Raw genomic sequence first — 27140 nt, forward strand, 5'->3', positions numbered from 1 at the left:
TACTATTCAGTTTCAATATGAATTCCTCCAAAAGATCTCTCCCACCAGTCCAAAATGTCATCTATGTACCTGTACAATGTAGCACAGGTACACAATCAAAGAATCACATCTGAGAATCCCATGTTCCCACTCCCCCAGATACAGGTTCGCAAGCGACAGAGCACAAGTCGTGCCCACCACCACGCCCTGCACCTGAAGGCAGTGGGACCCATCGAACATAAACACATTGTTCTCAAGTATGAAAGACAACAATCTTAGAATAAATTGGTTGTGTTCACACTCCGCTATCCCAAGCTCGGACAAAACCTACTCCCTTGTCCTGAGGGATACTTGAGTATAGGGCCTCCGCGTCCAGAGTTACTAACAGAGAACCAGGGTGCAACTGTAAGCCCTCCAAAATACTCAAAAGGTGCGAAGTATCATTAACATATGAGGGACGGCGATGGACATGTGGTTGCAGGAAATGATCGACATACATGCTGACTTTTTCAGTCAGGCCACCACAGCCCAAAACAATCGGGCGCCCTGGAGGTTTATGTAAATTTTTATAGATCTTGGGTAGTGCGTATAATGGAATTATGAGTCATTTTTTTTAAAGAATTTTAGGCCTCCAGTTCTTAAGTCATAACTCACCAGAATATGTCAGAATAAAAGCCTGATAGACACTCTGCATATAAATTAAAGTCTAGAACACAAATTTGTTGAATTAATTACACTTATGAATGAACTTTAAAAATTTTTTGAAATTGTACAAATAAGGCAGGCATAGAGTAGTCAAAATCCAGGCAGAGGTTGTGCAGGAGGCAGGCAGAGAGTATTCAAAATCCAGGCAAGAAACGGTAACAGTAAGGCAGAAGCACTTCCCTTTAGAAAGAATTGGGAACCAAATGGCTATATTGTCATCCTGTGCTTTCAAATGAGCTTATCTGCCATGGCAGTAAGGTGATACAGAGGAGAGATCAAATTACAACTTGTGATTAGAGACAAATGAGGAGGAATTGGACATGCTGAATTCTATATACAAGCAGGCTGCATATATACAGTGGTATGCGGAAGTTCGGGCAACCTTGTTAATCGTCATGATTTTCCTATATAAATCGTTGGTTGTTACAATAAAAAATGTCAGTTAAATCTATCAGGCCACTAAGCCCCACAACATTATGGAACCACAACCATATTTAACTGTAGGTAGCTGGTGTTTTTCTTGGAATGTTGTGTTGTTTTAGCCTCCATGCATAACGCCCCCTTGTTATGCCCAAATAACTCAATTTTAGGTTAATCAGTCCACAGCACCTTATACCAAAATGAAGCTGGCTTGTCCAAATGTGCTTTAGCATACCTCAAGCGGCTGTTTGTGCTGTGGGCGGAGAAAAGGCTTCCACTGCGTCACTCTCGCATGCAGCATCTCCTTGTGTAAGGAGTGCCGAATGGTTGAACAATGCACAATTACTCCATCTGCAGCAAGATGATGTTGTAGGTCTTTAGTGCTGGTCTGTGGGTTGACTGACTGTTCTCACCATTCGTCGCTTCTGTTTATCTGTGATTTTTCTTGGTCTGCCACTTCGAGCCTTAACTTGAACTGAGCCTGTGGTCTTCCATTTCTTCAATATGTTCCTAACTGTGGAAACAGACAGCTGAAATCTCTGAGACATATTTCTGTATCCTTGCCCTAAATCATGATGGTGAACAATCTTTGTCTTCAGGTCATTTGAGAGTTGTTTTGAGACCCCCATGTTGCTACTCTTCAGAGAAAATTAAAAGAGGAGGGAAACTTACAATTGACCCTCTTAAATACTCTCTCATAATTGGATTCATCCGTATGTAGGTCAGGGGTCACTGAACTTACCAAGCCAATTTGAGTTCGAATAATTAGTTCTAAAGGTTTTGGAATCAATAAAATGACAACAGTGCCCAGATTTATGCACCTGCCTAATTTTGTATAAACAATTATTGCACACTTTCTGTAAATCCAATAAACTTCATTCCACTTTTCAAATATCACTGTGTGTGTCTCTGTGATATATTCAATTTACATTTTTTATTGCAACAGCCAACGATTTATACAGAAAAATCATGATGATGATGGTGTGTGTGTGTGTATATATATATACACACACACACTGATTTCTGTATCGTGGGGGCATATCACCATCACTAGAGTCCCGGTGTGATGTATGTGCAGTGTGTGGGCACTATATATATATATATATATATATATATATATATATATATATATATATATATATATATATATATATACTGTAGTATATATATATATATATATATATATATATATATATATATTTATTGTGACGTTGGGGGTTAGCTCTGGGATTGCAGCTAGCACGCAGGAGACAGGAACTTATATGAAAGTCTAATTTATTAGAGCCACATACAAATGAACAAAATAGTGCTGTCTTCTCAGCAAACAGAACATAAAATGCAATTGGCTTACTTCAGCCTGTTGGCAGAGTCCATAGAAAGTCCACTTTGTAAATCGTTTCTTTTGGTAAAGTCCAAACAATAGCAATCCTGGTGTTAAAGGGGAACTTCAGCCTAAACAAACATACTGTCATCAAGTTACATTAGTTATGTTAAGTAGAATAGATAGGTAATATAATCTCTTACCCACCCTGTTTTAAAAGAACAGGCAAATGTTTGTGATTCATGGGGGCTGCCATCTTTGTCATGGGGGCAGCCATCTTTTTGATTGAAAGGAGGTGACAAGGTGCAGGAGACACAGTTCCAACTATCCTGTGTCCTGATTACCCCTTTCCAGCTGCACACTCTAGGCTTCAAATGTCAAATTCAAAATGTAAAAAAAAAAAATTGCACCAAAACAGCAGAACGAGAACAACAAAATCAGAAATCCCATCATGCTTTGCACAGCATCAGGGGAAAAAAAGCCCGGGCCGTTTTTTTCTGTGCAGCTAAAAATGAGGCTTGTAGAAGAGAAACAAAGTTCTGATGCTGTGAAACTGTTAAAGAAACACCAAGACTTTTCAGTGCTGCTGAGTCGATTTTTAGTCCGGAGGTTCACTTTAACAAAACATCCATTAAGCTAGCAGCTCACCTGCTGCATACTCTAGCACCACGCCCCCCTTCCCAGAGCACTCTTATCTCCTGACAAGGCTGCTTCCAAAACCAGGAATGGACTGGGGGCGGAACAGGAAGGCCTATCCAATTCCTTCCCTCCTGTTCCTGAGCATCAGGACCCTGCAACCAAGCAAAACAAGGCAGCCAAAACTACCCTGAGCTCTTTCCCCAGTCCACATGAGTTTCCAAAAGGGACCCTTGCAGAAAATAAAGGAAACATACCTTCCATTCAGGACTTGTCCCTTGAGTCCTGTACATATTCCCCCCCCCCCCCTCTGCCTCAACCTCGGGGAGGTGGAGGCATTAGAGGAGCCCAAACAATGGACTCGGGAGAGGGCATCAGCATTATGATGCTGTCTCCCAGGCCTGTGCTCCACTATGTACTTAAAGGGACACTGTAGGGGGGTCGGGGGAAAATGAGTTGAACTTACCAGGGGCTCCTAATGGTCCCCGCAGAAATCCTGTGCCCGCGCAGCCACTCACCGATGCTCCGACCCCGCCTCCGGTTCACTTCTGGAATTTCAGACTTTAAAGTCTGAAAACCACTGCGCCTGCGTTACCATGTCCTCGATCCCGCTGATGTCACCAGGAGCATACTGCGCAGGCACAGACCATACTGGGCTTGCGCAGTATGCTCCTGGTGACATCAGCGGAATCGAGGACACGGCAACGCAGGCGCAGTGGTTTTCAGACTTTAAAGTCTGAAATTCCAGAAGTGAACCGGAGGCGGGGCCGGAGCATCAGTGAGTGGCTGCGCAGGCACAGGATGTCTGCGGGGGACCATTAGAAGCCCCGGGTAAATTCAACTTATTTTCCCCGACCCCCCTACAGTGTCCCTTTAAATTCTTGCAGTGCAAGAAACCATCGAGTCACCCTGGCATTTGACCCCTTGGTTCTGCTTTATCCATGTTAGAGGAGCATGATCAGACACCAGCCGGAATCTCCTACCCAGCAGATAGTAGCGAAGAGAGTCCAAGGCCCACTTAAAGCGGATCTGAGATGAAAAGCTAACTATAACAAGTAACTTGTCTATATATCTTATCTACAGTTTAGATGGTTTACACAGCAAATCTAGCTGCACACAGCTTTAATAGAATATGATTATTTATTGCTGTGATACAATAACAGCAGCCATGTTGTTTGTGAACATTACACAGAGGCAGGCTTATCTGTATCTTGAGCCAGTAGCCTAATCCCCCATCCTCCTCCCTCCTCCCCTCTGCCTCTGAAATCAATGGCTAGTAATACCTCCCCCTCCTCCTGCCCAGACTGAGCTCCCATGAGCCCTTGCTACTGCCAAGGCTCTCTGAAAACCTATAGGCGTGGCTTTTTTAGTTTATAGGGAATTAAAGTATTAAAACAAAACCGAAAAAAAAATTTGGCTTGAGGAATGCCCTATAAACAATAGGAAAGGAACACAATTATGCAATGTGTAAAAGTTCACCTCGGATCCACTTTAATGGCCAAACATTCTCTCTCCACTACTGCATAATTATTTTCAGCTGCGGTGAGTTTCCGGCTAAGAAAAATCACTGGATGCTCCTCTCCATTGATAACCTGAGACAAAACGGCCCCTAGGCCTACATCCGAGGCATCCGTTTGTAGTACAAATTCCCTGGAAAAATCAGGAGCCACCAAGATAGGATGCTGACAAAATGCCGACAAAGTGTTCTCGGAAAGCCTTCTCAGCCTCCGAGTTCCACTTTATCCTGACTGACTTTCGACCTTTTGTCAAGTAAGTCAAAGGGGCTGCAAGTGAAGAAAAATTGGGTATAAACCTTCTGTAATATCCAACTATGCCTAGGAATGCACGCACTTGTTTTTTTTGACAGTGGTTGTGGCCAATTTTGAATAGCTTCTATATTTTTAAGCTGGGGTTTTACCAGCCCTTTTCCTACAACATAGCCCAGCCTCTTCCATCCCAATTGCAACATTTTCAGGGTTCACAGTGAACCCACCTTCCCTTAGTGAGTCCAGGACCGCCTGTACTTTTGGCAAGTGAGATTCCCAATCCCTACTAAAAATGACGATGTCATCCAGATATACAGATGTATACTTCTGGTGCAGCCTAAGCAATTTGTCCATTGCCCTTTGGAAGGTGGCTGGAGCAGTTTGTAACCCAAAAAGCATCCTACGGTAATGAAAATGGCCATCAGGGGTGGAAAATGCAGTTTTCTGTTTGGCAGAATCTGCCAATACCTTTTTGTGAGATCAAGGGTAGTGATAAAACGAGCAGGGCCTAGCCTCTCAATTAATTCATCTAACCGAGGCAACGGATAGGCGTCAAACTTGGAGACTTCATTAAGTTTCCGGAAATCATTACAGAATCTCAGAGTACTGTTGGGTTTGGGTACCAACACGATTGGGCTTGACCAATCACTCTGTGATTCTTCAATGATTCCTAATGCCAAAATTTTTTTAAATTTTCTCTGAGACTGCCTGTCTTCGTGCCTCGGGTATGCGATACGGCCGCACACAGTCTTTTACTCCAAGCTCTGTAATAATGTCATGCTTGATGACATTAGTGAGTCCAGGCAAATCTGAAAACAGATCTCTGTTCCTCTGTAATAATTCTCGCACTTCTTTTGTCTGAGCTTTAGTCAGAGTGGTGGCTGCCTGGATGCTGCTAGTGCTTCCCTGAGGCTCAAATCGTGCACCTGTCAAAGCAGTCACTGGCTCCCGATCTCTCCAGGGTTTCAACAGATTTATATGGTAAATCTGGTAGGGTCTTCTTTTCCCAGGCTGGTGCACTTTATAATTAACCTTTCCAATTTTCTCAACAATTTCAAAGGGGCCATGCCATCGAGCCAAAAACGTACTCTCCACTGTGGGGATAAGTACAGCAACTCTGTCTCCGACCTGAAAATGTCTTAATTTCGCAGATCGATTGTACACTCTGCGCTGGGCTTCATGAGCATTTAGCAAATGTTCTTTGACTAATGGCAGGACCCCTGAAATCCTTTCCTGCATTTGTGCCACGTATTCCAACACACTTTTGTGAGGACTAGCCTCTCCCAGGCCTCTTTTACTATATCCAACAAACCTCGAGGTCTGCGACCGTACACCAACTCAAACGGGCAAAATCCCGTAGATGCCTGCAGAACCTCTCGAACTGCAAACAGTAATGCAGGTAGTAACTGATCCCAATTCTTACCATCTTTTTGAACCACTCGTTTCAGTATTTGCTTCAAGGTCTTATTGAAACGCTCCACAAGGATGATAGACAGACGTACGCAACTGTTTAATCTGGAACAGCCTGCACACGTCTGCCATCACCCTTCACATGAAAGGTGTTCCCTGATCCGTGAGTATTTCCATGGGAAACCCCGTCCTTGAGAACATCTGAAAGAGCTCTCGAGCAATCGCCTTAGACGTGGCCTTTCTCAAGGGAATAGCCTCGGGGTAACGAGTGGCATAATCAAGTATCACCAGTATGTATTGATTACCCCAGGCAGATTTGACCAAAGGACCCATTAAATCCATAGCTATACATTCAAATGGCACCTCAATGATGGGCAGGGGTACCAAGGGGCTACGAAAATGTGGGGCCGGAGCGGTCAACTGGCAGGTAGGACAGGATGCGCAATATGTTTTTACTTCAGACTTTAAACCTGGCCAGTAAAAACGGTCCGTCACTCGGGCATCAGTTTTCACAGCTCCCAGGTGGCCACCCAATACATCATTATGTGCCATATCCAGCACCATGCACCTGTAAGGCTGAGGAACCAATAACTGCTCTGTGACTTCTTCTCGAATCTTTGTAACCCAATACAGCAGATCATTATTAAGGGCAAAATGAGGCCACCGTTCATTACCACCAGGTTCCTGGGGTACAACATTAACAACAGAAATGTGCTCTCTAGCATGAGCTAGATTGGGATCCCTCATCTGTGCAGTGCCAAAGTCTTCCCATGGCACCTCTAAATCAGGCTGTATAGGCTGAGAAAGGTTATCTTCATCTTCCTCCCCAATCATAACCTGCAAAGGAGAGATTTCCCCCCCTTCAGAGTGCAACTCGACTTCTGTACTGGGATGTCTCTCCTTCTCTTGATCACAAAGGATATTATCTACATTAATACGATCAAGCTTGTCACAAGGGGCGTGTCCAAGATGGCGTGCTAAGCAGTCGGCTTTCCTTGGAGCTCCGCTACCCAGCGATTATAATCCGCATCCATCAGTCCGCTAAGGTGTTTAAATTTTCTACCCTGCACGGTTTTCCTCACCTACACACCCTGGACGACTGGTGTACTCCTCCGAAGCCGTTGGCGGAGGATAGCACTGTATACTCGGAAGGCCCTCACTGACTCCCCAGGCCCTGCTCGCCCTCAAAGAGCTAATCGTCGGCACACACCATACGGCGAGATGGGAGGCAAGGGGAAAAAAGACAAGCAAGACGGCGGCTCGGCACCTGAAGCCCCCCCCGTCCACATCAACAGCTCAGAAACATGCTGCAGTCAACTCTCCGCCGAAAAACTGCACCACACAGGATGACCGCGTGGAGGAGGCCGTGATCCTACCCACTACAGCGGAGATTATGGAAGCTATCAAAGCGTGCCAAGTAGCCCTTACTGTGAAAATAGATCACATTGAAGCTAAGTTCGGGCTGCTCCCAAGATGTAGTGGTAATTAAGGACAGAACCACCGATCTGGATCGCCGCACTTCAGAAGTGGAGGATACCCTTCGGCGCCACGAGGCATCCATCCCAGACAACACTAAAAGGATTACACAGCTGGAGGCCAGAGCTAACGATGCCGAAAAGAGGAATCGGAGAAATAACCTCCGTATGCTAGGTCTCCCTGAGGGGATTGAAGGCACTGACGTGGAAAAATACATTGAACAGCTCCTCAGGGACCTTTTACCAGATGATACCTTATCGGCTCACTTTGTCGTTGAAAGAGTGCACAGGCTTCTAACGCGCGCGGGACCTCCGGGTGCTTATCCGAGGCCGATAATCTTTTGTCTCCTTAACTATAGAGACAGAGACGCAATTCTCACTGCAGCCAGGAAAAAGGAGGATCTGAAGTTGGGCAATACACGCTTAATGATATTCCCCGACTACACAACTGAGACCCAGAAGCTACGGCAAAGTTTCCAGCATGTAAAGGCTAAACTGCGCGACAAAAAAATCAAGTACGCCATGCTCTTCCCAGCCAGGCTCAGAGTCCAATACCGGGAAACGGTCCACCTCTTTGAGACACCAGGAGAAGCTTCAGCTTGGATTGAAAAACTGCCCGCACAGAAGGATGAGGAGTAAAGGCCGTTATGTTGAGGTACCGATGTATCTTTAAAAGGTTTTTTTTTTCTCTTCATATGATTGACAAAAATCGGTGAGTTAAACTTTTTTACTTTTTGTACCAAGGGGCACACCTGCTTTTTACTTATTCATTTAAGGAATTAGTCCGTGGAATGACTGAGTTTTCCTAACTTTTACTGTTATTAAATGCACTCTGGATAGCACTGAGGGACTAGTGGCATAGATGTCTGCATGCTTAAATAATTGCTATGAGCTCGTCACAGTACAGTACTGGGATACAGGAGAAATGCTTATGGACACTGTTAAGCTGATTGGAAATGTTCCTGCAAAGACCTTTTACATAGAGAACTTTCTCGGAATGTATTCATGTGTGAAATATATGCCACTTGCTCTCTTTTTGCAAACTATATCACCTGAAGAGACACCCTACGAGAAGAAGCTATTTACTGGCTCAGCTATGGTTGTCGCAAAAACTGCCTCTGAACGTTCGGGGCTAATATGATAACACTGAGGGAAAATGTTTGCATTTTTACAATTCTGCTAATAATCTGTTCAGTTATATGATACTTATGGCGCTATATATGTCTGCCTAACACTAGCCTTTTTCCCAGCAGGGCGATCATTGCTCCTCTCCTCTCTCCTATCTTAACTAGAAACGAGCCCTAACCCCTCATCTTCCCTCTAATAGCACACAGGATGTCGTAATCTGTATATACAATACAGACATGTACTAGTGCCGATATATAGATGCACAGCCAATCCATGCACTACTCCTTACTTTGGTGGCCTGCGGACAGTACCGAGGCGGGGTTGGAGACTCGAACAAGTCTAATAACAGTGCCACAAAATGGCGCGTCTAGGTGCTGTTCGCGCTTGGTCTCCTACGGTCTGCATAACGGCCGACTGCCAGCAACAGTTAGAAGACTTGTATGGCCCCTGCTTGGGTATTAACATATACTAAAATCTGTATTCAGCATTAACTCTATTTCTTCCAGGTTTTAGTTCTCCCTTTATTTCAATTGCTTCTTCTGCAAGGAACATCCTAGCCCTATAACCCTCCCCCGGCAATTAGACAGTCTAACATATGATGCATAACCAATAGCTGCATACCTCAGCGATTATACAGAAAGGCTCCCAAATAGCTGTGCAGGTAGGCAGTGATGTGACACTGAGCTACACATGGAGTCTCGGCTGCATGGCTATTGTATATATACCATTAAGTATTATTGTCATGTCAAGATGTCCTGGGGGACAGCATGTACTAGGTCCCGCACAGCCTTTATTGTACCTAACCACACAGCCTACCTGATTGTTAAAACTCCTACGGAGTACCCTACAGAATGAATCTTGGCTATAAAGCATGGAAATGGAGGATAGGAGCTCACATATACGCAGCTACAACTGATTCTAAGAATGGCTTACCTTAACTAATTTATATAATGCACCTAAACAGACACTAGACTCTATTTTATACCATACTTGCATTTAGTAATGTAGTCAAACGAGATCCTAAATATATTCCAAATTTGCCTGATAAAGATGGCACTAATCTGCTATGTAAGGAAGCTATTAACGTGAGCTCCTGACCCCTTCCATTGACAGTACTTGCGGGCTGGGGGGGGGGGGGGTGTAGTGACCTGTAACTCTTTTACTTGTGAGATTTCGGGGGAAATATAATGGGAGACTTACTATCGTTCCCGTGGAGGTGACACCTTCTACCACGGGCGCTTCCCTTGGAACAGACTGGGAGATGGAGGAACGAATTTATGTATGCTATGTATACGTGCCTGGAGTAAGAAATGTACATGTTTAATCTATGGACACTTCTAGCTATGTGTGTAACCCTAACAGATTCTCATACCAGAACCGCGGGACGCATCAGAGTTTCAGATACACATTGCATGTTGTCTAAATCAATTACCGACTTATTGCCTGAGTTTCCACTAGGTGGCAGCATAGGATAGTAAATGTCTATAATAAAGGGTTTACCTGAGAATAACTTTTGATACAACACTGCTGAGCGGCTGTACTGCGGTGGGCTGGGACAATAGTCGGCCTTAGCATTTTATCTTGATTAATTCCGGGCATATGAGATGTCTGAGTCATCAAGGTCTTAGCCTTCGCCCCAATAATAACCCTAATCAGAGATTAACAAAGATGCCACTTTCTTTAATCACCTATCCTACTTAGTACTTGCTATAAAACATGAATCTCCTTTGTCTAAATAATCCAGTTTGTTAAGATGGGATGCGGATCTGGTCTTACATAATGCCGCAGCTGAGGAACCCAGATTCTTTTTGATGCATCTTCTCTGTGACCTGTATGGACGGTGATGGCATAACACATGCATGATCACTCCTGAAAGATGAAGGACTCCTGCTGGAATCCTATAACTTGACCCAAATGACCCACGGGGGTACTAACTTGCCCCCTTCAAACTTTCTACATAGTGGACTCAGAACTATGCTGGAGGGGTCAGTTGGGACAAACTGGAATCTAACTGCTCGATAGTATATATACTATGTATATATCTCATATTTATGTGTCGTATACATTTATTTTAAATCCCTCCTTATTGCTGCCCATCGGACAACTACATAGACAACTTGGTAATCCCTTGCTCCCCTATATAGAGAGGAAGAATAGATTGTCCCTGAGAGTGAGGCGCCTCCCCCCTCTCCCCCCCCCCCCCCCCCCCTAACTTTCACTCTCCTGGCCTAGCCAGTGTATGGTGTCAACAAATTTGTGAGTGTGTTCCTTGGTACACAGTTAATATCATATTTGAACGTTAAATGACTAGTACCCTCAGCATTATTGCTGGGTGGCGGACCTCCAGAGGGCCCTACCACACCCCTTAGTGTTAAAACAGTTTTTAGGTTTTCTTTTCTTGTTTTCTTTTTGGTCCCAGCCCTTTTTTGGGGGGCTGAAGGGTGCTCAGCACATAAGTTCCAGTTCAAGGGATCCAAGACGTCTTGATGTTGAAGTTTGAAGTACAGGATGTAGGGTGGGGGTATTCTGGGTATGTAAATGTTCATTGTGTTATATTCTGTCATCTTTTTTTCTGCTGTCCTTCTTTCCGTCCAGCCCCTGTCGCGGTCTCCTCTTCCCCTCCTGGTGGGAGACGCCCTCTACTGATTCATAAGTATAAACTTGTATGGTCACTAAGCCTAAAACAAGTTAATCCAATTACACAACAACATAAATGACAGTTCTTAAGCTAATTTCCTGAAATATAAGGGGATTGGGATCTAAAATAAAACACTCACTGGTCACTAATTTTCTTAAACAGCATTCCCCCAACATCTGTTTTCTCCAAGAAACCCTTATGGGAGGAAAGGTTTTGGCTCTCAAAAAACCATGGGTGGCCCAGGCCTTCCATTCGACATACTCTTCAGATTCTAGGGAAGTGTCAATATCAATAAATACGAATTTAATCTTTCAACTACATGACATCAAAATTGACCCGGGAGGGCGGTATATAATTATACATGCCACAATAACGAAAAATTAATACTGATCAATGTTTATCTGCCCCCCCCCCAGCGGACATAACAATACTAGATAAAATACTTAGCATAGTTGCCCAATTTCCTACGCAAAAATTGATAATGTGTGGAAATTTCAATTTGATACCAAACCATAAACTAGACAGACTCAAGCAAAATACGAGAGATACATTAGAGTTTAGTAAATGGATCGATACCTGCAATATGTATGACGTGTGGAGATGGAAACACCCTAATACAAAAGCGTACTCCTGTTATTCCTCCTCATATGGTGCACTATCCAGAATAGACCTGGGTTTGGTTTCCTCTGAGGTTCTCCCCTTGATCAAGGGAACACAATTTCTTGCTAGGGGCATATCCGATCATGCTCCCCTGCAATTGGTCATGCAACTTGGTATTAAGCAAGGTGATAGATCCTGGAGATTGTCCAAACACTGGATAACAGATCCCACGATATTATAAAAAGACGCATCAAGGCATACTGGCATACTAATTTAAATTCCTCTACCCCACAAATGATAAGGGACGCCAGCAAAGCGGTAATACGAGGTCACTATATAGAAGCCATCAAAATAGCTAGGGAGCAGACCAAAGCCCTAGTACAGTGGAAGGAGCAGACAGCAACTAACCTTGAAGCTGATTATATCAATTCTAAAGACCCAGAAGTGTACAAAAAATGGCAACTAGCTTTGCAAACTCTTGAAATATATAGGCTTGAAACTACCAAAAAGAGTCTCCTGGCACAAAAACAAAGAGTCTTTGAACAGGGGGACAGAAATGGTAGTATGTTAGCATGGCTCTCAAAAGACACGAATACCACTATCTCCATTCCTCAAATCTACACAACTTCCCAAACCTTATCGACTGATCCAGATATTAACGCAACCTTCTATGACTTTTATTCAGACCTCTACACCAATAAATCTAATGTGTCAGATACTGACCTGGTGAATTAGTTAGCTAGAATTAATTTGCCTACCTTAAATGACGAAGATTTTAAACTCCTTGAAGCCCCTTTAACGCTGACGGAAATATCAGATGCTATTACGGATATGCAAACAGGCAAAACGCCTGGCTTGGACGGTTTCCCGGCAGAATACTACAAACAGTACACTAAATTAATAGCCCCTAAACTAAAAGACTCCCTGCAATCCTCCTTTGCCGGGGGGTCTCTCCCGCCCTCCATGTCTGACGCTCTAATAATAGTGATCCCTAAGCCAGAAAAAGATCCTCTACAGTGCTCATCCTATAGACCAATTTCACTGTTAAACACAGATGCCAAGCTCATGGCCAAGGTTTTAGCCAACAGGTTAAACCAAGTCATAACTAAATTAATACATCATGATCAGTCTGGTTTTATACCAGGAAAAGGTACTGATATAAATATTCGTAGACTTATGACTAATATCGCAGCTTCCCACTCTAATATAGGACATAGGGTGATCGCCTCCCTAGACGCCGAGAAGGCATTCGACTCGGTTGAATGGAACTTTCTTTGGGCATTACTTCGTAAATTCGGCTTTGGCAATAACTTTATTAAATGGATCAAATTATTATATGATAGCCCCAGAGCTAGAGTTAAATCAAACAACACGATATCTAAATTTTTTCCTTTAAAGAGAGGTACAAGACAGGGCTGTCCTCTGTCTCCCAGCCTATTTGCCTTGGCCATGGAACCCATTGCATCTATTATCAGAGATACCAATACAGTACAGGGGCTCATTATGGGCAACCTTCATGAAAAAATATCACTATATGCAGACAACGTCCTGCTTTACTTAAACGATCCCGGCACCTCACTTACTAATGCACTTAACTTATTTGAAACCTTTGGGATTATGTCAGGTATCAGAATAAACTGGGCCAAATCACTAATATTTTCTTTGGATGTGGACACCTCAATTATATCAAACTTAAACCTCCCTTTACAGGCAGTTACACAATTTAAATACCTGGGAATACAGATAACCAAAGATCTCACTACATTTCAATCACTAAACCTTGACCCAATCATCCGTCAATTAGAAAATAAATGCGTAATTTGGAATAGACTCCCCCTGTCCTTGATAGGAAGAATTAATCTTATAAAAATGATTTTTCTACCCAAATGTACTTATGTTTTTAGACAAGCCCCTGTATGGCTGCCACTTTCACTTTTTAAACGAATAGACAAAATCATTCTGAATTTTATATAGGCAGGTAAGCAGCCACGTCTGGCCATTGACATTTTGCAACTACCCAAAAACAGAGGTGGCCTTGCCTTGCCGCATTTAATATTAAAATATTACTGGGCATCTGTTCTTGTATCTATAAGGTGGTGGTTCTCACAAGACGAAAATAATCTGGCAGTGAATCTGGAAGCTGCGATATTGGGATCATACGAACAACTTACTAATTTACCTTATAGGGGTCCTAAGTGAAATCCTTGCACAACCCTGGCTATGGCAACGACCTGGAGGGCATGGAGGGCGGCTAGAGCCCCCCTGGTGAAACCTAACAATATTTCCCCATTTACACCACTTTGGGGCAACCCGCAATTACCTCACTTTTCTACAATTCCTGACCCAGCTCTGTGGGCAAGATATGGGATAAAGAACTAGGCACATATACAACACAAAAATGCTTGCAGCACATTCAATGAGCTCAAGACACAGTTTAAGCTACCTAACAAGTACCTCTTTCGATATCTCCAGCTTCGTCACGCCCACAGATCACAGTTTGGGTCACAACCTCCTACGCTTAAAACTGACGATCTTGAACAATTGCTTCTGACAAAAGACCTCCCTAAACCTATGTCTGCTATTTACAATGAACTTTTATGTTTAAACAACACTAGACTGGACAGGTGCTTCCAGAAATGGGTTAGTGATGTCCTTTCCTTGGATAGGGATGATTGGGATATTATACTGAAGGACTTTCCCACATAGGTCATTTCAGCCTCGGATCAACTAATCCAAACTAAATTCCTACATAGAATCTACCTAACTCCTGAACGCATGCATTGGATCAATAGCAGTAATTCAGACAGATGCTGGAGATGTGACACAGAATTGGGCAGTTTTACCAATATATTTTGGACTTGTCCACGAAATGTCCCATTTTGGAGAGATGTACTCATAATAATAAATGCTCTACTACAAGTCTCTTTACCCTATAACCCGGGTCTGCTGTTGCTGGGGAAACTTGGTGAGGATAGTGTTCCCAAAAATAAGCAAACTCTAATTAAAATTCTCTGCTTTCAGGCTAGAAAATAAAATCTGAAATATTGGAAGAAAACATCAATACCTACCACAGGTTCCTGGGCTAGAGCCATCAACTCGACCATTCCGTTATACAAAATAACTTACCTTAATAGGCGATGCCCTAAAAAATACAATAAAGTTTGGGGAGTATGGGAAACTAGAATTATGGATCCTATGAGCGAAAATGTCATCCCAATTATAGACTAAAATGGAGGGCGGGGACTGCCGGGTGGGGGGGGGGGGGGGTTGGACGGCCGGGGATTGGACGGAAAACTCTTTCTTCTTCTTGAGTCCTATCTATCTTTGGACTCAACTCCTTCTTCCTAGTATTACAATGGGATTATAATATTTCAACAATACTGCATTAAAGAAAAATGATATATACTGTAACTTGATAATCACACTGCAATGATATTGGTTTTGCTGATACTGACAAACTATATGTGGCTATGTTGCTAAAACCTTTATAACCATAATGATGTATGACCAACCCACTGTATACTATCTTTGTCTATCTTTTGTTCACTTGATAAAACCAATACAATTTTAACTGTTAAAAAAAAAAAAGCTTGTCACAAACATCCTCTGCCTCTGGCATTTCAATAACATCATTATTATTTTGTAAATCTTTCACACTGTCATTGTAATGAATAGCAGAGATGCCGCCGCATGGGAGAGTGGCATGGCGGCTATCTCCGCGTTTCAGCTGGCTGGCTGCTGCCGCGCAGCAGCGTGATGCTGCCTTGCCTGGTCCTTCTAGTGCACACAGATGGGGAGAACTACGCATACGCGCCAGGTGACAGGACCTTTATGCTGCTAGAAGAGGAGTCAGCTGATCATGCCGATCAGCTGACTCCAGCTATGCTCCGGATTGTCTGAGTGACTGGGGCGGCGCTGTAGAGCGCTTTTAGTATATATAGGACTCGCTTGTCACTTGTAAGTTGTCTGCTGTTGCGAACATATACGTGTTAGCGCTCAGACCTGAGTCAGATCCCACAGTGTGTTAGAACCAGCCGGAGCTGGGAATTCACACTGAGTCAGATTCCATTGATAGCTTTAAAGTACTATTGGTTGCTACTGTTTATGTGTTAGACTAGTTCCCAGGTGTTGAGACCAAGGACCTCACACCTAAGACTAGGAGATTGCTATATTGTTACTACCATCTGTTAGACTAGATCCCAGGTGTTGAGACCAAGGACCTCACACCTAAGACTAGGATTGAGAGAGATTTCTGTTACCTGTTATGACCTTTGGCTTTCCTGACTACTCTCCTGTTCTCTGATTCAGTACTTCCGCCCATCTGATTACCTGTTGACAACATTGCCTGTACCTGGATACCGAATCAGTCTTCCGCTTCTGTACTTTGTCTGTCCGTGTGTTGCCGACCTGGCTTGTCTGACCTTTCTGGCTGTCACCTAGCCCCTGGTTGATCAACCTTACTGTATACCTGTGACGCCTGCTCTTCAGGTGGTTATTAGCTGCTATATCAGGCCTATGGTCACCAGCTCCACTGGAGACCATCGTGCAGCACAGTCAGTGGGTCTCTACCTATCCAAGGTCCACTGGCTGCAGTCCAGTCTGATTCCCTGCCTCTCAGGGAATCCTTGGCTGCAGTACAGTCTGATTCCCTGCTCCTCAGGGAATCCCTAGCTGCAGACCAATCATCATCAATATTACTCCAGACAGTGATTCCTGCTCCTCAGGTATCCACTGGCTGCAGTACAGCCTGGTTCCCTGCCCCTCAGGGAATCCTTGGCTGCAGTAGTGTCTGTATCTCCCGCCTCAGTAATCAGAGAAGATAACTTCTCTGATTACTGTTGCACCAAACACTATATCACATTGGGTGTCCTGTGCCTAGCTATACTAGCATTATTGGTGATTCTGCAGATCACACATAATCAGGTATAGCATCTGTATTATTGGTGATACTGCAGATCACCAATAATCAGAAAAAATCTGTGTTGCTGACACCAATCGTTACAGTCATCAGCAAATTGAGTTGGGGAAAAAACATCGGACTGTCCCTGACACACTGGGCGACAAACAGTCTCCCATAGTTCCCAAAACAAAGGAAAATCCCGCCTCAAAATCACAGGAGGCAGCAAATTGCTTACCGCTCCAACCTCATGCTTGACGGTGCCATTGTCAGTGGTGAAAGTCACAGCCACCACTGGATAGGACTGGGTGTCCCCATGAATATACACCACTTGGAGGACCAAGTAAATCCAATTTCACCAAGTACACTGGCTTGTACCAGGGTCACCATACTTCCAGAGTCCAATAGTGCCCCGATTGGTACTTGGTTAACTGACACCATGCATTCAAACTGCCCCTGTCCAGGAATGGGGTGCACAGTGCACACTTGGTGAGCAAAGAAAGAAAGCTTCCGGAGTGCTCTACACTGCATAGGTTCCTCTTGCACAGGGCATTGGGCCCTAGTGTGTCCCCAAGCATGACACCTCCAACATGGTCCAACTTGGCGGGATGTAGACGGACTGGACGGCTTCTCCTGGGAGGGCATGAGTTGCGCATTCTTGGGGAAAGTGAGACTCTGTGATAATGGCAGATTTTCCTTTGACCAAACAGCCCTGGTGTACCTCTCAACCATCTCGACCAACTGTTCCGCTGTTTTTGGATAGCCATGACTCACCCATCATTGTAGGTCAACTGGTAAGGAGCGCAGATACCGATCCACCACCACCCGCTCAACCATCTGTGGTCCCGTCAAGGCTTCAGGTTGTAACCACTTGGTCACTAGCTGAATCAAATCAAACATCTGTGAACTGGGAGGCAAGGTGGTCTGATAGGTCCAACGGTGTACCCGCTGAGCACGGACAGCTGTGGAGACCCCGAGGCATGCGAGGATTTCGGCTTTTAGCTTGTCATAGTTCACAGAATCAGCTGGCGCCAGATCATAATACGCCTTCTGGGGTTCTCCAGGCAAGAAGGGGGCTATCAGGCCTGCCTACTTATCTTTTGGCCATCCCTCGCGCGTGGCGGTCCTCTCAAAAGTAGTAAGAAACGCTTCCACATCATCAGTGGGGGACATCTTCTGGAGGAAATGGCTGGCTCGAGTGGTTGCCTGGTTGCTATGGGCAAATGCAGCAGATTCCCTCCCTGAAGCAAGCTGCTGCACTGCCTCAGCTAGAACCTTTGCCTGCACAGTCGCAGATTCTTGCAACACTACCAGCTGAGCACTTGTGGAGCTTTGCTGAGCCGCTATTGCTCTCAGCTGCGCCTGCATGGTTTCCTGCTAAACTTTGGCGGCCTCTCTTAGGGCTGTCAGCTGGGCCTCTGTGGTCTGTTGCTGCACCACCATGCTTTGCTGTATCTGGACTGTAGCCTTGGCCATCTGATGCAACAGTTCCTCCATCTTTAAACAAGCACTGTCTCTTTAAATGTCAGTCTTCAAAATAAACAAAAACTTTTTCTGCCATGCTGCTTGCCCACATCCTCCACCAGTTGTGACGTTGGGGGTTAGCGCTGGGATTGCAGCTAGCACGCAGGAGACAGGAAATTATATGAAAGTCTAATTTATTAGGGACTCAGCCACAAACGAATGAACAAAATAGTGCTTTCTTCTCAGCAAACAGAACATAAAATGCAATTGGCTTACTTCAGACGATTGGCAGAGTCCATAGTCCATAGAAAGTCCACTTTGTAAATCGTCTCTTTTGGTAAAGTGCAAACAATAGCAATGCTGGTGTTAACCAAACATCCATCCAGCTAGCAGCTCACCTGCTGCATATTCTAGCACCACGCCCCCCTTCCCAGAGCACTCCTATCTCCTGACAAGGCTGCTTCCAAAACCAGGAATGGACTGGGGGTGGAACAGGAAGGCCCACCCAATTAATTCCCTCCTGTTCCTGAGCATCAGGACCCTGCAACCAAGCAAAACAAGGCAACCAATGGTCGCCAAAACTACCCTGAACTTTTTCCCCTGTCCACACCGGTTTCCAAAAAGGACCCTTGCAGAAAATAAAGGGAAACATACCTTCCATCCAGGACGTGTCCCTTGAGTCCTGTACAATATATTATTTATATATATATATATATATATATATATATATATATATATATATATATATATATATATATATGTATATATATATATATTTATATTTACACACACACAAACACACACTAGATGTCCTTCCCAGCCAGGTATAGGTATGTGATGTGACCTAATTGTAGGCACTGATCAGACATTAGGCTATGTAGAGCTGCTCCTGCAGGTGTATAATATACGTGAACATATCTGAATACACTGCACATGCATCATATATATAGTCCACACACAGTGTGCATTTCGCTTTCTTTCCAGTCTGCCCTGAGCTCATCTTCAGGGCAACTTTAAAAATGTGGCCGATGGCGTCACGCCGTCCCTGAAACAAGAGCGGGGCTATTGGGATCCCGGCGGCCGGCGAAAGACAGAGACAGGCCGGAAGAGCCAGGGAGAGAAGCTAGAGTCCTGCTGCACAGCAGCGATCACATGCGGGACTTTAAAAAGGCAAGAAAACAGTTAAATTCCCTACCCCGAGCTCAGGTCGGGGTTACCGCCAGGGAGGTTAATGGGGGGCTTCTTTTTATCTTTATTCTGGTTATTATCCTTTTTGGTTTCAATCTTAGATGATCTGGTATTTGGGCGACTGTTGGATGAAGCTACACTTGTGACTGATTGAGGCAAAGAATTTTGACTACTTTTGAACCTGAGTCTTCAGGCGCACTCGAAGAGGGAGTGCCGGTAGGCACAGCATCCAATGGTTTTGGTGCCTGTGGTTTAGGACCCTTCTCTTCAAAGGGTTTCTTGTTCTTATTCCACCTATAGGCGTAGCCAAACCGATAAGCGGCCTTGTCTTTTTCAAATTTATTGTCCCTTCTAGTCACAATATCACGGTTATATTTCTCAATGTTTTTTTTAGTTTTTCACTTCTACTATTAAACAAAGTATGATTTTTCAGATTCCAAAGATTCTTTTATCTTTATATCAACACTTTTGAGGTCCTCTTCCTCTAGCTCCTGCATCAATGTGAGGCTAACCTTAGAACATGCCTCAAAATTTTCCTCCCACCTCTTTTTAAAGTTCTCAGTTTAATCACACCTATAGGGGAAGATCTGTATTCGAAGCCACTGTGGGACCTTTTGTTTATTCAAATAATCCCGATTATATTTAACATTCCACCAGATCCTAGACTTCTGTTCATAAAGTCTCTCAAGTCTCCTAAAACCTGCACTGATAATCTGTATAACTCCCTTCGTCTCCCTAGCCCTAATGCACTCCTTACCAACCTGCTGGACAATGACCTCCCACTGCAACATGTCACCTCTGCTGGATGAATAGAGAGAGAGAGAGAGAGAGAGAGATCGAAATTGTGTGTATATGACCATACTACTGTCACCTAAGAAAGATTTTTTAGCCTATCTGCCTTAGCACCCAGGGGCTAGAACCCCAAAATTATGAAATAAAACAAAATAAATAGGGGGCTAGGCAGAAAATGAACAAATCAATTATGTTGAAAAGGCACACATAGATAAATAATCTTTCATATAGATTCTTGCATGCACCATGTCAGCAAGATAAATAGCAACAGCACAAAGGAATAGCTGACTCTTGGGTGCATGTAAAAATCATTTTAATCCTAAATTACGTATAAATTACATATCAAACTAACATACATATAAGCACGACGCAGACTACAAAGAATACAAAAAAGGTTATAAAATGGCCAAGAAATGTCTCCCAAATACCCACTCAGAGGCTGCAGTCCTCTAGTGGGAAAAAACTGTATAGTCACAAAACTGGTGTGAGTGCCCCAGAGCTGCTGTGGATTTAATATAGGTCTTTCAAATTGTATGTGGAAAGCCAGGTCTGAGCCGAGACATACACTCACCTAAAGGATTATTAGGAACACCATACTAATACGGTGTTTGACCCCCTTTCGCCTTCAGAACTGCCTTAACCTTCTTGGCAGTAACCCCGAGCTCACTGCTGGGCCGATTTTCATAATTATTTTTTTTAGAACACGCAGCAAGCAATTTGCTTGCCGCGTGTTCGGGTCGATCGCCGCCGATGCGCCGCTACCCGACGCAATACAGGGGGCCCCCTCGCATACCCCTTGCGCAGCCTGGCCAATCGCCACCAGGCTGTGCTATGGGGTGGACGGGACTCCCTGTGAAGTCACGACGTCGATGACGTCACTCCATTCGTCGCCACGGGGCTTCCGGCGACGGGGAAGCCCAGAAGGAAATCCCGTTTAGACCGGGATTTCCGGATGGGCTTGATTGCCGGCGGCGATCGGAGGGAGGCTGCAGGGAAGGGGGAATCATGTAGCTAGTGCTAGGCTAGCTACATGATAAAAAAAAAATTAGGCTTAAAAAACCTCCACAATTAACCGCCAAAAGGGTTAATTCTACGTGGCATTGTTTCAATAAGGTGCTGAAAGCATTCTTTGGAAATGTTGGCCCATATTGATAGGAGAGCATCTTGCAGTTGATGGAGGTTTGTGGGATGCACATCCAGGACACGAAGCTCCCGTTCCATCACATCCCAAAGATGCTCTATTGGTTTGAGAGCTGGTGACTGTGGGGGCCATTTTAGTACAGTGAACTCATTGTCATGTTCAAGAAACCAATTTGAAATGATTCAAGCTTGTGACATGGTGCATTATCCTGCTGGAAGTAGCCATCAAAGGATGGTTACATGGTGGTCATGAAGGGATGGACATGGTCAGAAACAATGCTCCGGTAGCCCGTGGCATTTAAACGATGCCCAATTGGCAATAAGGGGCCTAAAGTATGCCAAGAAAACATCCCCTACACTGTTACACCACCACCAGCAGCCTACACAGTGGTAACAAGGCATGATGGATCCATGTTCTCATTCTGTTTACGCCAAATTTTGACTCTATCGAGACTCATCAGACCAGGCAACATTTTTCCAGTCTTCGATTGTCCAACTTTGCGTGAAAATCCAACTAAGCAAATTGTGAAATACTCAGACCGGCCCATCTGGCACCAACAACCGTGCCACGCTCAAAATTGTTTAAAACACCTTTCTTTCCCATTCTGACATTCAGTTTGGAGTTCAGGAGATTGTCTTGACCAGGACCACACCCCTTAAAGATAACCTAAAGGCAAAAAAAAAAATGAGATAAACTCACCTGGGGCATCCCTCAGCCCCCTGCAGCCGATCGGTGCCCTCGCAGCTCCGGTCCGATGCCTCTGGACCCGCCGGCGAACACTTCCGGTGTGGCCGTCACCGGCCGACAGGCAAGGGGAACGCGAGTGATTGTTCGCGTTCCCAGCCTGTATATCGCCCCCTATGCTGCTATTGCTCTCTTTTTGTTCAAGCTCAGAAAAAATGCCTATTTGATATTGACACTGTGGTATTAGAACACCTGAAAGGTTGTATATTTATGTATGTATTTATATAGCGCCGACATATTACGCAGCGCTGTGCAGAGTATATTGTCTTGTCACTAACTGTCCCTCAGAGGGGCTCACAATCTAGTCCCTACCTTAGTCATATGTCTATATATGTATTGTGTAGTGCATGTATCATAGTCTAGAGCCAATTTATGGGGAAGAGAAATAACTTATCTGTATGTTTTTGGGACTTGGGAGGGAATCAGAGTGCCCGGAGGAAGCCCCCACAGACACGGGTAGAACATACAAACTCCTTGCAAATGTTGACCTGGCTGGGATTCGAACCGGGGACCCACACGCTGATTTTTCACAAATCATGTGAGAACAGCTGAGAGATTTTTCAGCTACAGAGAAAGGATCTAAGTGAAGGAGGCTAACTACCGTATTTCGCGCCGTATAAGACGCTCCGGAATATAAGACGCACCCAGGTTTAGAGGGCAAAAACCAGGGAAAAAAAAAATGTATACTAAACCTGGTGTGTCTATATACTGGAGCGTCTTGTAGATGTTCTCCCCCAATTAATGTCCTCCATGTGACCTCAGGTGTCCCTCAGGTGTTCCCAGAGGACCTCAGTGTGGTCCCCCTGTGTCCTTAGGTGTCCCCAGTGTGGTCCCCGTGTCCGTAGCTGTCCCCCATGTGTCCCTAGCTGTCCCCCATGTGTCCCTAGCTGTCCCCCATGTGTCCCTAGCTGTCCCCCATGTGTTCCTAGCTTTCCCCCATGTGTCCCTAGCTGTCCCCCATGTGTCCTTAGCTGTCCCACATGTGTCCTCAGGTGCCCCCCATGTGTCCATAGCTGTCCATCATGTGTCCTCAGGTGCCCCCCATGTGTCCATAGCTGTCCCCCATGTGTCCTCAGGTGCCCCCCATGTGTCCATAGCTGTCCATCATGTGTCCTCAGGTGCCCCCCATGTGTCCTCAGGTGCCCCCATGTGTCTTCAGGTGCCCCCCATGTGTCCTCAGGCACCCCCCATGTGTCCTCAGGCGCCCCCCCAATGTGTCCTCAGGTGCCCCCCATGTGTCCATAGCTGTCCATCATGTGTCCTCAGGTGCCCCCCATGTGTCCTCAGGTGCCCCCCATGTGTCCATAGCTGTCCATCATGTGTCCTCAGGTGCCCCCCATGTGTCCATAGCTGTCTCCCATGTGTCCTCAGGTGCCCCCCATGTGTCTATAGCTGTCCATCATGTGTCCTCAGGTGCCCCCCATGTGTCCATAGCTGTCCCCATGTGTCCTCAGGTGGCCCCATGTGTACATAGCTGTCCCTCATGTGTCCCCGTTACCTGTGTGGTCTGCTTTCTGTCAATTCTGTAGGGGCATGTAGGATTGTGCTGCCCCTATGTGTTCCTGGCTCCCCCCCGTGTGGTACGCTGACTCGCGCCCCTGCCTGCTTGTGTCCGCATATGTGTCCACATATGTGCGCTTCACTCTCCGCAATTGTGCTCTAGCCCCCCGCTCTTTTTGCCACCCTCCCCGCTTGTGTGCACGCTGCCCCCGATATCCAAATAGCCGCAGCAGTCTTACTATATCAGCGGCTCCCGGGATCGCAGCCCTGTGGTCTCCAGTCTCATCGCTCTAGTGATGGCTCCTGCAATACGCGTCATCAGCAGGAGCCATCACTAGAGCGATGAGACTGGAGACCACAGGGCTGCGATCCCGGGAGCCGCTGATAAAGTAAGACTGCGGCGGCTATTTGGATATCGGGGGCAGCGTGCACGCAAGCGGGGAGGGTGGCAGAAACGAGCGGGGGGTTAGAGCACAATTGCGGGGAGGGGGGCGCACATATGCGGACACAAGCAGGCAGGGGCGCGAGCCAGGAACACATAGGGGCAGCACAATCCTACATGCCCCTACAGAATTGACAGAAAGCAGACCACACAGCAGGTAGTTAAATGCAGGGAATCCCCGACGTAGCGGCGGTTCGTAACGGCGGGTGTTCGTAAGTCGGGGATTCCCTGCATTTGCCGTATAAGACGCAGGGACTTTTTCTCCTCATTTTTGGGGGAGAAAAAGTGCGTCTTATACGGCGGAAAATACGGTATATTCCTACTTTTGCATGCTTAAACGCCTGTGTTAGGCAGAGAGAGAGACACAGGTGCAGCTGATGGGTTATTTACACAGTTTTTCATGCTATATTTCTGCTTTCTATCATTCTGAAGAGATTTCAGTCACAGGATTATAGCCTGTGAGGAGTAAAGACTGTTTCTGTGTGATGGATGTGCTGGATACAGTCCTCCATTGTAATGGTCACAGTTTGCATGTATGTGTTTGTACCATCTCCGACCCTGTCGAGCCAAAAATAATTCCGGGTACAACCCCCCGTTGTACTTGCCGAAATAAATATGATTCTGATTCTGAGATTGCGGGTTGGTTGGTATCTGGAAACTAGTGAGGAGTTACAGTATAAAGGGGAGAGAGATTGTGGATAATAAAATTGCTTCTTGATTTGCTTGCTGTACATACTGACATTTTTGAAATTTGTATGCTCTACGGCTTGTTTTGAATAGCTATGTTTACATTTGTTTATTCTTTCAATAAAAAAAGAATGCAGAAAAAAACATAAGGAAGAAAAAAAAAAAGGTCAAGATGGGAAGTGCTTAAAGAGGATCTGTAAGGTAAAAAAAAAACAACCCTCTGGGAGAAACTTACCTCGGGAGGGGGAAGCCCCTGGATCCTAACAAGGCTTCCCCCGTCCTCCGGTTTCCCGGCAATCCAGTGTTTTGACTCCCTGAACAGCGGCAAGTTAAATATTTACCTACCACGATCATGTGCAGGCACACTAGCGGCTCTTTGTTCTGGCTAAGGCAAAAATACCAGAGCCCGATTGTATCTGTCTAGTGGGCATACTATAGGTTTATCTGGTGTCTAGTGGATCCCCATAAGCTTCCCTGGTGTCTAGTGGTCCGTATCTCATCCCCATATGAAGACGTAAGCAGCAAGAAGCGATGCTGCGGTAAGTATTAATCACATCCCCTAGTTCCAGGGACAAGCAGCTCCCCCCTTCACTCAATGCAGCATTCAGTCTCGTACTGCTGCATGTGCTGGGTCCTGGGTAACTTGACACTAGAGGCAGATCACTGGTGATCATAGTGATTAGGTGATCAGGAGCCAATCAGCTTTGCTCCGGATCAGTGTGGGAAATGTCAGCTGTCAAATGTATGTGCGGTATCGCAACTAGAGTGTGCCGCAGTAGGCCTGCAAATCCTATGCCCTGTCAGGTTGTAACAACCACAAACAGGATGTAGGATTTACTATGGGTGGTCCCCAGGAGGTAAATGAGAATTTGTATGAATATTTTCACATGTAAAGAATCTATTTTTTCCCACAAAATGATACTGCTAAAACTACAAATTACCTATGCTTCAGTTAAAAAGGATGGGAAGCATGTCAACTTATCAAGTGTCCAGATACCTTAAGTTAATTGGCTTCCCCATAAATTGGCCCTAGACTACAAAACATACACTACACGAAACATACAAAGACGTAGGACTATGGTAGGGATTAGATTGTGAGCCCCTCTGAGGGACAGTTAAAGTGACAAGACAATATACTCTGCACAGCACTGTGGAAGATGTCGGCACAATATAAATACTAAATAATAATAATATACTAGAAGGTGCTTGGAGATAATGTTCGACCACCTGAGCTGAAAATGGATTTTATACATATAGCAATGACCCTAAACATTTTGGTAACTTCAAAATCCTATCCAGGACATGGAGTTTGTACTTTAAGTTTCCTCCAAGGTTAAAACTCAGGTCTCAATTTAAGAGAGATGCTGTCACACAGTTAAAAACATTCTGCATTCTAGCTCCGATCTCTGTAAGGTGTAAATGGAGAGTATACAGGATCTAAGTATCGCCACTCAGATTTGAAGGATTTTCATCCACTTGCACATTTTGAAATTAAGATTTTATTTTACTTTGGAGCCAATTAAACCATTTTTCTCAATGCTAAAGTTAGAAAAAATGCCTTGAGACAGCTTATGCCAAGTGTGGAATTTTAGGTATTTGAATGAAAGGTGTACCCACTTTTCCACAGAAGTAAATGGTGTGCGTGTTAGTTTTGAATGGAATAAAGGACTGCAAAGTCAATTTGTTAAAATTTTCCTCTGCAGCTTGCAGAAAATTTCATATGCTTTTTGAGTGTAGAAAAACAAAAAACCTTTTTATATGATCAAAAATTACAGTTTGAAAATAATTTGTACCTGTGTATCATATTCTTCAGTTTTTCTTTCAGATTCACTACAGGTTCCAAACTACAAAGCAAGAAAAATATTAGTCAAAGGAAGTCATTGTAGATTATGGAAAAATATTTGTTGAAAAAAATATTTTTCAACAACTTACCTTGATTACAGGAATCAGACCGCTCAGTTGGAAACTTATTTTTAAAGCTTTCTTGACTTTCCAGACCTGACATGAAAAATAAAACAAAACAAAAAAAACTGAATGTATCCACCCTGAAACTGATTAAAACAATCAATCAGAGCAATGATGAAAAATGATAGCGCAATAAGTTATATATTCTGTGAAAACTACAGCCAAACCATTCAATACAGTAGTTCCAGATCAATATACCGTAGACTGCCATTTGTTGAAAATACAAGTGAAACTAAAGTAAG

General features: G+C 44.6%; 1 protein-coding gene across 5 annotated transcripts in view; it reads right to left on the reverse strand.

Moving 5' to 3' along the window:
• The window catches only part of CLPTM1L (CLPTM1 like), a 699988-nt gene that overhangs the window by 316278 nt on the left and 356570 nt on the right, over positions 1–27140 (reverse strand). For all 5 annotated transcript variants that reach the window (XM_068236456.1, XM_068236455.1, XM_068236457.1 and 2 more), the window contains 2 exons: positions 26866–26931; positions 26727–26777 (listed from right to left, as the gene is read on the reverse strand). In XM_068236456.1, the coding sequence (XP_068092557.1) occupies positions 26727–26777; positions 26866–26931 (117 nt within the window). The remainder of the gene's footprint in view (positions 1–26726; positions 26778–26865; positions 26932–27140) is intronic.

This window comes from Hyperolius riggenbachi, chromosome 5 (genome assembly GCF_040937935.1).
Source record: "Hyperolius riggenbachi isolate aHypRig1 chromosome 5, aHypRig1.pri, whole genome shotgun sequence".
Classification (NCBI taxonomy): Eukaryota; Metazoa; Chordata; class Amphibia; order Anura; family Hyperoliidae; genus Hyperolius; species Hyperolius riggenbachi.